The following is a 14415-nucleotide window of genomic DNA, read 5'->3' as shown; positions in this document are numbered from 1 at the left end:
GGCCACGTTCCCTCTGGAGACTCTAGGGCAGAATCCTTGCTTGCCTTTTCCTAGGTTCTGGTGGTTGCCTGCAATCCTTGACATTCCTTGGCTTGCAGACTCAACACTCAGAAGTCTGCCTGTGTCATCACATGGCCTTCTGCCTGTGCCCAGATTTCCCTCCTTTTATAGAGATATCAGTCATTGGATTAGGGCCCCCGAATCCAGTATACCCTAATTTTGATTACATCTACCAAGACCTTATTTCCAAAGAAGGTCCTAGTCCCAGGTACCAGGGGTTAGGGCAACATATCTTTTTGGGTGGACACAATTCAACTCACAACAAGCTGTGTTAAGACAGACGTGAGCCTCTTGACACTTCAGAACGTGTTAAAATCCTAAGGTGATACTTGCGTGAAGACACGGCTTCTGAGAAAAGTTCCTATCATTTGTGAAGCCCAAGTTGTTTGTTTTAAATCACAGTGACTTTTCCTCCTCTGCTTCTTTCAGCCAGTGGATTTTAGCTGGAATATGTATTCTGATGGGAAGCTTGTATTTTATGACCATTATCTCATCGAGCAAATCCAGTTGGGGAAGGAGCCGGAAGTGCAACAGTTCTTCTTCCTGCTGGCGGTGTGCCACACGGTCATGGTGGACAGGCTCGACGGTGAGTGTGGCTCTCGCATCTTGGACACTGGGGACCAGTTTTTTTTAGTTTACGGGGAACTCGTGCTTGGGACTCAAATGCACATAAAGAGTTGTATGAACTAGAGGTGTTACAATTAGGTTTCAATTATGATATTTTATACCCCAGAGAAGTGCATGGCTTATATGGCATACTCCAGGGAGGCTTGCCTTCTAGATCCTGGGTTCTATTTCCCATAGGTAATTCTTTGCCAGAGATATCCTGCAAAAGGCATTTCTGATATAAGGTTTCTTCTTCCTAGAAAATGATTGGTCTGTTTACCCAGAGGGCCAGCTGACAAAACAGTTAGACCAGGTCGCCTGAGTCCTTTTTTTTTTCCCCCCTCTGGGGAAAAGAAGTGAATGGATAGCATTGCAACTGTCTTAAAGTCCTTCTCCCAGGGATCCTGTCACATATTTCAGAGAACCCAAATACCCTCAAAGTAAATGACTTCTGAAAATTCCCATCTCAACCTGGTGAGATTTAAACTTTAGAATCACAGGGTCATATGAATTATGATGGTATATCACGTAAAGTTTCAAATGACTGCAGTCTGAATCCACATAGCATATTGCAAATTATCACTAAATTAACTCAAAGTACAAATATAACAAGGTGTATACATATTTCCTATAATAATAAATATTACTGTCCAAAGGAAAAATAGAGTTGTGTGCATGACAAGTTTGTCGAATCTCCACCCAAACGATGACTATCTGTGGGCCCCTTCCACTAGATGGTATACGAGCCAGCAACCCATGAAACAGGCTCCTGGCCTCCGGAAATATACATCTCCTTCACAGTTCTAGCTCCAGATGTGTTTATCACTTTGGAATTGAAATCTTATCAGTAAAAAAAATGATTGACTCTTGCATTATAACAGAAGAATAAAAATCTTCTCACTATCTGATTACTTAATATTTATGAAGAGTCAAACCTTATCTGGATAAGTGGACTTTAAACTTGGACAGTCTTTACTACAAAATAATTTCAGAGAAAACTTATTTTTTACATTCAGATACGTTTGGGGTTTGAAATAATAGCAGCCAAAAGCCTAGGCCTCCTGAAGTTGCCTTTTTCATTTGAAGGAGCATAATTCATGTGTATTTGCATGGGTACAAGCAAGCTGACTTATAGATTCATCTGAAGAATTCTTTTTTTATTAGATTAACCTTTTTTTAAAAAGATTGAAGTATAGTTGATTTACAGTGTTGTGTTAATTTCTGCTATACAGCAAAGTGATTCAGTTATACATGTAGGTACATTCTTTTTCCTATTATTTTCCATTATGGTTTATCACAGTATATTAAATACAGTTTCCTATGCTATACAGTAGGACCTTGTTGTTTATCCATTCTATACAATAGTTTGCATCTGCTAATCCCAAACTCCCACTGCATTCCTCCCCCACCCTCCCTCTCCCTTGGCAACCACAAGTCTGTTCTCTCTGTTTGTGAGTCTGTTTCTGTTTCATAGATAAGTTCATTTGTGTCATATTTTAGATTCCACAGATAAGTGATATCACATGATATTTGTCATTCTTTCTGACTTCACTGAGTATGACAATCTCTAGGTCCATCCATGTTGCTGCAAATGGCATTATTTCATTCTTTTTTATGGCTGAGTAATATTCCATTGTGTATATATACCACATCTTCTATTCATCTGTCGATGGACATTTAGGTTGTTTCCAAGTCTGCAGCATTCTTAAATGCAGCTTGTGCTAGCTTTCTTACAGCAAATTTGTCCAGTATTAATGAAAGCTAGGTATTTTGTCACCTATGGACACAATGATACATTATATAGATACACATGTGCATTCTGGAGAGAGCAAAAGGTGCCCTTTTGTCATATGCATTCTCCACTTTAATCAGCCCAGCATACAAACGAATGTCCTTTTCTGTCCTTCCACTCCACCATGCTGGTGTGCCTCTGCTCTTGCGCTCTCATTTTCCCTCTTTTACAAGAATAGTAGAGATTGGCTTATCTTTTATTATGCGTAACATCAACAGTGAGAGGTGAGAATCTTGTCATGTATGCTCAGCAGACGGTTTGTGTGGCCCAAGTGTTGAGTACATGGAGGGCACATGGAGGCTGAGTGTGGAGAAGCTGCATTGGTTTTTCTGTTGCTCTGTAGTGGATCACCACAAGTCAGTGGCTTAAATCACCCATTCATTAGCTCACAGTTCTTTAGGTCAGAAGTCTGGGCACATGGCATGACTGAGTTCTCTGCTAAGAATCTCCCTAGAATCAAGGTCAGGCCACGTTGTCAACTGGAGATCAGCATCCTCTTGCAAGCTGAGAGCAGGATTCAGTTCTCTGTGGTTGTAGGACTGAGGTCTCCATTTCCTTGCTGGCTGTCAGCTGGGGCTGCTTTCTGCTCCCAGGGCCTCCCTCCTTCCTTGCCACATGTTTCCCCCTGTCTTCGAAGCCAGCAGTGGAGAATCTCCCTTCCATCAAACCCCTTTCATGTTTCAAATCTCTCTCCCCAGGAAGAGCCCCGTCCCTTTTGAGGACTGACCCAGTTAGGTTGGGAACACCCAGATAATCTCCTTATCTTAAGGTCAACCCCGATCTAGACCTGAATTATATCAATAAAATCCCTTCCCAGCAGTACCTCGGTTAGAGTTTGCTTGAGTCACTGGGAGAAAGTGTATGTGTACACGGGGTGGGGGAGACACACCTTGGGGCCATCGCAGCCTCCTGCCTCCTGCAGAGTCCATGGGAGAGAAGAGTTCGAAAGGCTTGGAGGCATTTTCTTTACCTGAAGCCCTTTAAGTTGGGATGCACCATGAGATTATGATTAGAGAGCTGAGTTTTAGGAGTTTGGAGCCGGGACACACGAGATGGGTGAGGAAACTGAGGACCTGGGTTAGCGTGGAGTCTTTGGGAAGGATGAGAAAGTAACAAATGGGGGGGGTGGTGGATAGTCAATCTGAGACGTAACTTGTTTCAAGACTGGTGACTAGAAGATTATCAGCCAGATGAAGCTATGGAATCAGGATAATGAGAGATGGAGTTTGTTGTTTCAGCATCTTTTTTATTTGCATCAGTTCCGTGATCCACAAATTAGTCTGTAAAAGAAAAGAAAGTCTCTTTGGTTGTGTCTGAGCGTGTGGTAAATAAAGAGTTTTCTTCAGAAGAGGTTTCAGGAGGTTAATTTTTAGTCCAGGTTTCCTCCTGCAAACATAAAGTTGGAGTTTGGACCAGGTCTCTAAAGTTCCTCCTGTCTCTTAGTCTGCAATTCTGTGATTCCATTACTAGAACAAAATGGAAGGATTTTCTTTCAGTGATAAAAATATCAGTGTTCTCTCCAGATATGATTGTCTTACTCATGGGAACTTTACCACCTTTTATCATTTTGTTCCTTTTTTTTCTGTTGGAAATAAGTTTGCTTTCAGTATGATGCAATATATCCCTGCCAGTGAAACTTGCTGAAGGGAGGGGACTGTGTTCGCACTGCTGCTTGTTTAGCTCTGGTTAAATATTTTACCCTCTGGCATCTGTGTGTGTTTGTAGAATGGCTAGATTTAGCAAGTACATTCATAACTTCTGGTGTATGACTTTCTGGGTGAACGGATGGAAAGAGACCAACCTAACTGTCATCTTTAATTACTATTTGGGAGTGATTAATATTGATTTAGAGTGAACCACCTGAGCATGTATGTGAAGGGAGTAGGGTAGGGACGGGGCGTTTAGTTCTACCTACAGCTGCGCACCCTGGGGCATCCGCCCCCTCCCCATAGACGGATGGGGTAAAGAGCTGCCCATCCATCTATGGGTACATCCTGATCATACCATGGTGGAAAACGAAATGCCTTTTCCTGTGGAAATTCATCTGACTATAGAAATACTTTTCATTCTACTTTGAGATGGAAGAACTAAGAGTAGAAAAATAGAAACTCTTGGATAGGCGGAGCTTTTTTTTTTTTTAATTTTTTACTGAGGTACAACATGTGTACAGAGACAAGCATATAGCTCGTTTTCACAGGTTGAATACTGCCTTGTCGTGAGTACCTAGATTTTTACAAACAGAACATTATCCATCCCCTAGACATCCCTTTTGTGTTCCCTTTCAGTCACTGCCCCTCCAGGGGTGACTACTGTCCTGACTTGGAATAGTGTGGGTTAGCTTTGTCTGTTTTGCGGTTCGTGTAAATGGAATTATGTGGTATGTACTTGGTGTCTGGCTTCTCCACTCAACATTGTGAGATTTACTCCTATTGTTGCAATTTAGTTGTGAAATAAAGGCAGTTTCCCATATATAACTTTCAAATATCAAGATATTGAACAGATTGATACATTTTGAGACTTTTTTAAATTATGAGAATATAGCTAAGGTGAAGAAAGCACACTCTTCTAGAGGGAAGATAACCTGGTACACCCTTTTAGAAAAGCAGTGAGTAAAATATATGGCAACAGGTTTAAAAATTATCAATATTCTTTACCCCAGTATTTTCACAACTAGGAAGCTATCCTTAGAAAATAGTCAGAAAAACCTTTATACACATACAAAATGCTTATTACAATGTTTTTTATTATTTATTTATTTATTTTAAACTTTTTTAGTGGTTTGAGAGAAGGCCATTTTTTTGTTTGTTTGTTTGTTTATTTATTTATTTATGGCTGTGTTGGGTCTTGGTTGCTGCACGCGGGCTTTCTCTAGTTGTGGTGAGCGGGGGCCCCTCCTCGCAGTGGTGCGCGGGCTTCTCATTGCGGTGGCTTCTCTTGTTGCGGAGCACGGGCTCTAGGTGCGTGGGCTTCAGCAGTTGTGGCACGCAGACTCAGTAGTTGTGGCACGCGGGCTTAGTTGCTCCGTGGCATGTGGGATCTTCCCAGACCAGAGATCGAACCCGTGTCTCCTGCACTGGCAGGCAGATTCCCAACCACTGCACCACCAGGGAAGTCCACAATGTTATTTTTTAGAGTAAAAAAATTGGGGGAAGGAACTAAGTGCCTGTAATAGGAAAATGGTCACATGTTACATTCACAGGTTACATTCCTTAAAATAATACATAGATTTTTTAAAGCTATGATAACATGCTCAAAATACAATGTTAAAATAATCAGGATGTAAATGTATATTTAGCATGATGGAAACTATTACAGAAATAGGCATTTCCAAAAGGACTGGAAGAAATGGTAACAGAATGTCAATAGTGTTGTTTTTCCTCTGGATGGTGGGATTATGAGATATTTTTCCCCCTATTCTTGGCCAGATTTTTTTTTTTTTTTACTTCTAGTTTATATCACTGTTTATGATTAGAAATAAAAGTTTACCTTTTAAAAACTTGAAAATTAATGTTGGCATACTCCTTAAAAATCAATGACTTGTTTTCTTGAGGCTGTTTTGGGCTTTGCAATACAGTTGGTCCTCTGTGCCCACAGATGCGGAACACCAGCTGTATCTGCTGTAGTCTGCCATTTTATAAGGGACTAGAGCATCCATAGAATTTGCCTGCGGGTGCTCCTGGAATCAGTCCCCTGCGGGTACCGAGGGGTAACCATACATCCTCACCCAGCACGTGAACTGCACGGTGAACCCTTGGTGGTGAGCTCAGCTTTTCTGGTTTTCTCTCCTGCTTCGCTTGCTAGGTCAGCTCAACTACCAGGCGGCCTCTCCTGACGAAGGTGCTCTGGTAAGCGCCGCCAGGAACTTCGGTTTTGCCTTCCTCACCAGGACCCAGAACACAATCACCATCAGTGAGTTGGGCACTGAGAGGACCTACAATGTTCTCGCCATTTTAGACTTCAACAGTGACCGGAAGCGAATGTCTATAATTGGTAGGTCTCCCTCAGGGTATGTCTGTAAATGGCTCATTGAGATGCTGCCTTTCACACATTTTATTTAGCGACACCAGGATAAAATAGGCAGTGAATGAACCCCTTGGCTCCCGGAGGATTTCCGCGGGCTTGTCCAAACTAGTGTTTTCTTTCTTCATTCTACACCATGTCCATCACTCAAAGGGACAAATGCAGTAGATCTGAATCTTGCAGATGTTGGTGTTATCTTCAGAGATGTGGGCTGCCAGCTGTGGAATCTGGGTGGCAGCATCGTGGGTGGTAGACCCACAACATGAGCTTTTATATCGTGAGTCGCTCTGAGCACTTCTGCTGGAGGCTTGAGGGACATCAGGGAAGGGAGAGTGTAGCAGGAGAGGAGTTCTGAGAAAAGCGAGGCTGTGCTTATGAATCAAAATCATACCTCCAGCCCAGGCAGCCAAGTGGAGACAATGATCACTTCATAATATTAAAATGTTTTAAGTTCATATTTTGAAATAATTTCAAACTTACAGAAAAATTGCAAGAACACTTGAAAGAACTCTTGTATTTTCTTCCATATCCACCATTGTTAGCACTGGTCACAAATTCTTTGTCATTATCATTTACAAGTTCTTGTTTTCTCAACCATTTGAGAGTCAATTGCAGATCTCATGCCCCTTTCCCCCAAATACTTAAGTAGGTATTTCCTAAGATCGGGAACCTTCACTTATTTTTGTATACAGTACACTGATCAGACTCAGAAAATTTAACATTACAGTATTATCATCTGTACAGAACGTTTTCGAATTTTACCAGGAATTCTCTTTCTGATTCAGGACCCCACCTAATATTCCACATTGCATTCGGTGATCGTTACTCTGGTCTCCTTTATTCTAGAAGAGTTCCACAACCTGTTTTTGATCTTTCCTACGCTGACATTTTTGAAAAGCCCAGGCCTGTTATTTTGTCAAGAGTCCCTCAGTTTGGGTTTGTCTGATGTTCCCTCATGATTAGATTCAGATGACGCACTGTTGGCAGGAAGGGTACATAGATCGGTGCCGTGTCTTTCCCAGCATATCACATCAGAAGGCCTGTGATTGCTGGTCACATCAGCTTGGATCACTGGGTTAAGTGATATCTATAAGCTTTTCCACCATGAGATTGACTTTTTCACCAAAAAGATATATAGGTTTAACTGCCTCCTGAACTCTGATTAGGCTCATTTTACTGAGTGCTTTCTGTGTACCCAGCACTGATCTGGGCTGATTATCCTGCCTGGCATCTACCTTAGGGAACTTAAAATCTAGTTACTGCTGAGACACATAATACAATTAAATTACTGCAGAGATCAAAAAAGCCAAGAAAATGGTCACAAGGAGCGTGTTTTGGTCCCAGTATTAAAGGCAGTAAGTGTTGTGGGTTTATAGGTAAGAAAGATTCCCACTGGCTGGCATGGACAAAAAAGGCTCTGTGGAAGAAGCTAGCACATAGTAGGGAGTCAGTGAATATTTGCTGGAAGAATAAGTAAGGCTATGGAAAACTGAGCTGACTGAAGGAATCTTTTCATTTTATTTCACTATTACATTCTATGTAGATAGTGGCTTACCAATGTTGTTGAGAGCAACATTTTTCTCGGTACATTGCTGATTTTAAACTAATTATGAATGTTTAGCACTGTAACACTTCAAATTAACTTTATGAATGTACTTTTAAGACATCAAACATTAACTTTACTATTTGCTTTTCCTTCCCTTGCTACTAGTAAGAACCCCAGAAGGCAATATCAGGCTTTATTGTAAAGGTGCTGACACTGTAATTTATGAACGGTTACATCAAATGAATCCTATGAAACAAGAGACACAGGATGCCCTGGATGTAAGTCTCACTTCCACTCTTTATGCCACAGATTCCAAACTTATTTTCTGGTACTATCCCTTAAGCTGGAATGAGAGCTCTGTGTTAACTGTTGACCTTTCTATTGTCTTGGTGTAGCTGAGTGGAAAGAGCACCAAAGTAGGAATATGTTCTGTCCCTGACGCTGACTTCCTAGGAAATGACCTTGCTACCTCTTCCCAGCACCCAGGTCAGCAGTATCTACAGGACTGATCCAGGAGAAAGACTGGTCTTTCTTCTGGTGAACTCGAGCAAGCTACATAACCGTCCTATGCTGTAGTCGCCAGGAATTCCAACATCCTAGTGTACAGTGAAGGAAAGAAAGCATTCATGTGTGACAGGGCATGACAAAGCAGTGCACTGGATAATCAAGTTCTGATATCTTTGTCAGAGAATCAGTTTGGTCTTCATTACTTCAAACTTGCTACTTTAGGGGACTATGTACTTGCTCCAGTGATACTGCAATTATTCAGAATGCTTCTGGAAATTTCTCTGTTAGAATTGCCTACCAACCCTTATATTGTTTTGCTTATATATAATGATGGCAATGAAGTATGGAGCATATTTGTCAGATCTGGTGTCCCAGTTCTGCCTCTTTACTTGTTTTGTGCCCTCTGGGGGGAAATGGTTGATGTCTCAGATGAATCACTAATTGCCCGTGTGGAAGAGGAAGGGGATAATTCCTACCATGGAGGGTTGTTGCAAAGCCTCGTGGATGAAAAGCATCTTGCACAGCCCCTAGCACTTTAGTAGGTGCTTAATAAAGGGTTTTTTTCTTCCCTTCACTTGACGGGTCTGAGTTTGGGGGCCAAAGGTCCTTCAGAAAGAAGCCTGATGAATATGATGTTTAGTAAGTGGGGTCACATTTTAAGGTTGTACATGTTACTGAAGCAGTTACACTGGATAATTTCTCATGAGATGAACAAGGGCAGTCTAATCAAATACACGCAGAACCTTGCAAAGAGTCTTTGACAACAGACCCTCAGTTGGGTGAACCAGTTCTGCCATTTTGGGCTAGACAAGATGTGATTGTGAAGTAATGGAACATTTTTACTGGTTCATATTTAAGCTATTTAAAATGGCTTAAATCTGTTCACCATGATTAAATTTTCCAGACTCTTTCATTAAAATGTTTTATCTCAGCTTTAACAGTGGCTCATGTATTTCAGAATTGGTTTGAGGGAATAATGCTTGGTTGAGAGTTCGTAGTTGATTGGACTTGTAACAGTTTGTAGAAAAATTATAAAGGTGTCAGGTCTGGTTTACAAAATCATTATACCCCAAGGCAGCTTCCTTGGTCTGTTATTTTCTTAATTAAGAGAAAAAGGGTTTTTTTAATTCTTATGACTTGATTTAGAAGAAAGGTATGCTTTTCCCTTGAACTAACTTGGGAACTACGAATATATACCTAAGATATTGAGAATACTTAGAAAAACAAAGTATTTGTTTAATCTCCTCTATGGAATGTATGTGTACAGAATCCATCTTTCACAGTCTTTTAAAATTCTCTTATTGTATTATTTCAAAGTAAGATTTCAAACTTGATCTTGAATTACATAAAATTAACTATTCTTTGGGTGAATGGATTGTCTTTTAAATTAAACAGATCTTTGCAAGTGAGACTCTTAGAACCCTGTGCCTTTGCTATAAGGAAATTGAAGAAAAAGAATATGAAGAATGGAATAAAAAGTTTATGGCTGCAAGTATAGCCTCAACCAACCGGGATGAAGCTCTGGATAAAGTATATGAGGAGATTGAAAAAGACTTAATTGTGAGTTTTAACCTTTGTAACTTTTTCCTTGATATTCCAAACAGAATTGGAAATTTTATTAAGTTTTATTAGTTTTGATCTCATGCTTGAAAGATAAGTCCAACTTCAGTATTTGAAATTGGTACAGTGGAACTAGGTCACTTGAATTTCTTTTGTTCAGCAAGCAAAATAGGAGTTGCCATTAGGAGAAACCAAATGACAGAAAACACTGAGATTCTATTATTTTTGTATCACTTATTAAAATTCATTATGATTTTTATACAGTAACAAGCCAGCATATACTTATTACATTGTGAGAATTGCTGAGATGATTTATATTTTGCAAAATCTTGAAATGAGAAAACATACCATTTGTTAAAGAGACTTCTTAAAGTTTAATACTTACTGCCTTTAGAGTTTATATTAAAAGGAAATGTTCAGTGAATAGTTAGTATTGACTTTTAGCAAGAGAAATTGGCTTGTGTCCGTGTAAAGTAGTATACACACAATGAAAGTATATTTTTATTGTCTTTGATTTGTATTTTTGTCTTGGTGAATTACTTTAAGAAAAAAGTTTTTGGCTGTTTGGTTTTTGATGAGTATGACACACGACAACCTTCCCAATTAATGCTGGCCAGTGGCCCCAATGGAGCACCAACTGGGGTGTATTTAGTCCTTCTTTTTACAGTTTGGCAAACTGCAATTACAGAACATTTTTTGGCTTATTTGCTAATGCCTTTCTTTTAATGTACATTTCAGCTGTTGGGAGCAACAGCTATTGAAGACAAGCTACAAGATGGAGTCCCAGAAACCATTTCAAAACTTGCAAAAGCTGACATTAAGATCTGGGTGCTTACTGGAGACAAAAAGGGTAATTTAGTTTGCAGAGAAGCATATCTGTTAATTCAGAAATATTCATAGCTCCTGTTTCCCTTGCTCAAGGTGACCTCAAACTTTCCATCCTGTACAAACACTGTCTGTTTCTTTGGGACAGAAACTCTTTCCCTAAGAAATTCTTCTCTGTTATTCCAGCCCATCCTGACCGCATCCTTCCCGAAGCTCCCTCAGTAGCAGAGTTTACTCCTTGAAACTGAGCTCTTTGTCGTGTCTTCCTGATTGTGTTTAGTCTTATCTCTCCCACCAGACGTGGGCTGCTATACTGGGCTGCTACACTCTGGTCCCTTCTGTCCTCCCCAGCACTTTGCCACCTGTTGGGCATAGAGTAGAACAGTACAAAATATTGAACAACAACTTTTGTTTTCTTGCCCCTTTTACTGCTTGAAAATTATAATGAAAATTTTATACCCAAGGGAAGATTTTCAGTTTTAAATTTAGAGCTCAACAAGTTATTTGTATTGATTCTTTACTTCAGAAGCCTCCCATGGGAAACTAGATCATTTCTCTTACTCTGATTGACATTGTTGATGGGTTACACACTTTGATAAGCTAAGGGATTAAGTCCTGACCTTAAACAAATAATGGTGGTGGAAGAGGGGAAAAAATCTCCAGTAGGAGCCCCATGTGAGGGCTTATGGAAATGGTTAGCCTTCTCCCACATAACAGAATGATTTAAACCACATGAACTAAATGTGTTCAGTATTTCAATCAACACTGATTTATTAAATAACCGGTTTATGTATTTGATATATATAGCACATTTTATGATTGAAAACACCTCAACCAGACTTTGACTTATTACATTTACTTTATTACAGAGAAAGGGATTTTTTTCTTTATGTGATTTCTAGACATTGCTACAGAAAAACAACATATTTGATTGACTCTGGTTATTTCATTAATTGAAAAAATATCATTACTAAAGTCCATTATTAAATTCATCAGTAGGAATGACATTTGACTTATTTTTTTTCTGTTGTAGAAACTGCTGAAAATATAGGATTTGCCTGTGAACTTCTTACTGAAGATACCACTATCTGCTATGGGGAAGATATCAGGTGAGTAAAGGGCCTGCAGTATGAGAATATGTCACGTCTCATTTTTATAAAAGCAAGACTAGACCCAGTAGACACAGCAGATACAGAGAAATGGGAGCTAGAATGTGTCAGTTGGGACAGTTTCCTCAAGTTTAAATGAAGCAAGGAAACAACAGGCAGCTCCAATTTACCATGGTTCGACCTTATGTTGTAGGAAAACCTGGGGCCTTGTTTGCCCTTTCAGGGGCCGTTTTTCTGTATTCCTTGGAAGCCCTCAGTGCTTGTCTGCTGAAAAAGGAAGTGGGCTTGAGACACCACTATTTAGTATGAATTATATACATATTTTTTTCTCTTCCAGCCTTTAGTGATTTGTCTTGATCACTCCTTATTTTCAACTTGAGAAAATGAGAATGAGAATGAAATGAAAATTAATGGATGAAAATGAGAATTAATGTGGAAAGTGAATAATAAATACCTAATCTTCTAGTGCAATGGTTTTCAATTGGGGTAGGGGAGGTGGGGACTTTGCCTTCCGGGGAACATTTGGCAATGTCTGGAGACATTTCTGACCGTCACAGTGGGGAAGGAGGGGGCTGCTCCCGGCTTCCAGTGGGTAGAGGCCAGGGATGCTGCTAAACATCCTACGATACAATAGACACCCACATGCAACGAGGAATTAATTGGCCCAAGACGTCAATAGTGCCAAGGTTGAGAAACCTCTTCTTAAAGGTGAAGAATAAAGCCTCTATGTGTGTAATGAGGAAAACGCTGGCTGAGAGTTCAGAGTCCTGAGTCCTCATTGCAGTTTTCCCATCAACTCGTTGCAGGCAAATCACGTTACCTCTCTCGGGCTTGATTTCCTTATTTGTAACATGAAGAGATTGGATATTTACAGTCCCTTTTACTCCAAAATTCCACGACTCATTTTTCTATCACATGAGTGAGTTATATGTGGTCTGCTCAATAATTTGTTGATATAAAGCACTGAGAATATCTCAAAAGCAGACATAACTTTATGTGGAAATAAGTTTTTTTCTGCCCAACAGTGGTCACTGTTTGTAATACACTAGGGTTCACCCCTGTGTATTATCATTCAGATCAAGATTGCCCTCCTTCTGTTGCTTGTGAACACATTTTCAGCTGTATCTTCCTTTAGCTGCCTTTGGCAAATAATGAAGTACCATGAACATGGTGCCTCCATGGTGGAGGAGTCAAGACTTAGTAAGATTATATGCCACTTAATTAAGCAAAGGACTTGAATAGACATTTCTCCAAAGAGGACATACAAATGGTCAATAAACATATGAAATAATGCCCAACATCACTTAGCATTAGAGAAATACAAATTAAAACCACAATTTCACCTCACACGGATGGCTACTATTTGAAAAACACAGAAAATAACAAGTCTGGGCAAGTATGTGGAAAAATTTGAACCCTGTGCACTGTTGGTGGGAATATAAAATGGTGCAGCCACTATGGAAAACAGTATGGTGGTACCTCAAAAAAATTAAAAATAGAATTACCATATGATCCAGCAATCCCACTTCTGGATATATATCCAAAAGAATTAAAAGCAGGGACTTGAATAGATATTTGTCCACCCATGTCCATAGCAGCATTATTCATAATAGCCAAGAAGTGGAAGCAACCCAAGTGTCCACTGACAGATGAATGGATAAACAGAATGTGGTATATCCATACAATGGAATATTATTCACCCTTAAAAAGGAATAAAATTCTGACATATGCTACAACATGAATAAACCTTGAGAACAGTGAAATAAGACAGTATTAAGTGAAATAAGCCAATCACAAAAAGACACATATGATTCCATTATATGAGTTACCTAGAGTCATCAAATTCATAGAAAGCACACTGGTGATTACCAGGAGCTGGGGGGAGGGGAGAAATGGGGAGTTGTTACTTAATAGGTATAGAGTTTCATTTTAAAAGATGAAAAAGTTCTGGAGATTGGCGATATGAATATACTTAATACTACTGAACTGTATACTCAGAAATAGTTAAGATGATAAATTTTATGTGTTTTTTACCACAATTTTTAAAAGATTATACGTCAAAATTATCTCACAGTCAAGGGCCTGTTCGTGGTCTTGTACTTTAAACACTTAAATTTTTCCCCCAGTGCTCTTCTTCATACAAGGATGGAAAACCAGAGGAACAGAAGTGGAGTCTATGCAAGATTTGTACCCCAAGTACACGAACCTTTTTTTCCACCTGGTGGAAACCGTGCCTTAATAATCACTGGTTCTTGGTTGGTATGTATCATTAGTGTCTCTCCCTTTGGCTCAAACTAAAGCAGGTCATTCTGGACCAATTTTAGATGGTTTGTCATATTAATTACCAACCTAAAAATCTCTTAGCCTATAAATAAAGTGCAATTTCCCAA

The 14415-nt window shown here is 39.7% G+C and overlaps 1 protein-coding gene and 1 long non-coding RNA gene across 3 annotated transcripts in view; one reads left to right on the top strand and one right to left on the bottom strand.

Moving 5' to 3' along the window:
• The window catches only part of ATP8B1 (ATPase phospholipid transporting 8B1), a 110947-nt gene that overhangs the window by 83688 nt on the left and 12844 nt on the right, over positions 1-14415 (top strand). For both annotated transcript variants that reach the window (XM_059894617.1, XM_059894618.1), the window contains exons 15-21: positions 490-646; positions 6260-6448; positions 8190-8302; positions 9927-10091; positions 10830-10941; positions 11950-12025; positions 14152-14284. In XM_059894617.1, the coding sequence (XP_059750600.1) occupies positions 490-646; positions 6260-6448; positions 8190-8302; positions 9927-10091; positions 10830-10941; positions 11950-12025; positions 14152-14284 (945 nt within the window). The remainder of the gene's footprint in view (positions 1-489; positions 647-6259; positions 6449-8189; positions 8303-9926; positions 10092-10829; positions 10942-11949; positions 12026-14151; positions 14285-14415) is intronic.
• The window catches only part of LOC132347798 (uncharacterized), a 63487-nt gene continuing 54267 nt past the window's right edge, over positions 5196-14415 (bottom strand). Inside the window, exon 3 of the long non-coding RNA XR_009497300.1 lies at positions 5196-5621. This is a non-coding gene — a long non-coding RNA (uncharacterized LOC132347798). The remainder of the gene's footprint in view (positions 5622-14415) is intronic.

This window comes from Balaenoptera ricei, chromosome 14 (genome assembly GCF_028023285.1).
Source record: "Balaenoptera ricei isolate mBalRic1 chromosome 14, mBalRic1.hap2, whole genome shotgun sequence".
Lineage (NCBI taxonomy): Eukaryota > Metazoa > Chordata > Mammalia > Artiodactyla > Balaenopteridae > Balaenoptera > Balaenoptera ricei.
The sequence above is the reverse complement of the archived record's forward strand: the minus strand, read 5'-3'. Positions and strand labels throughout refer to the sequence as shown.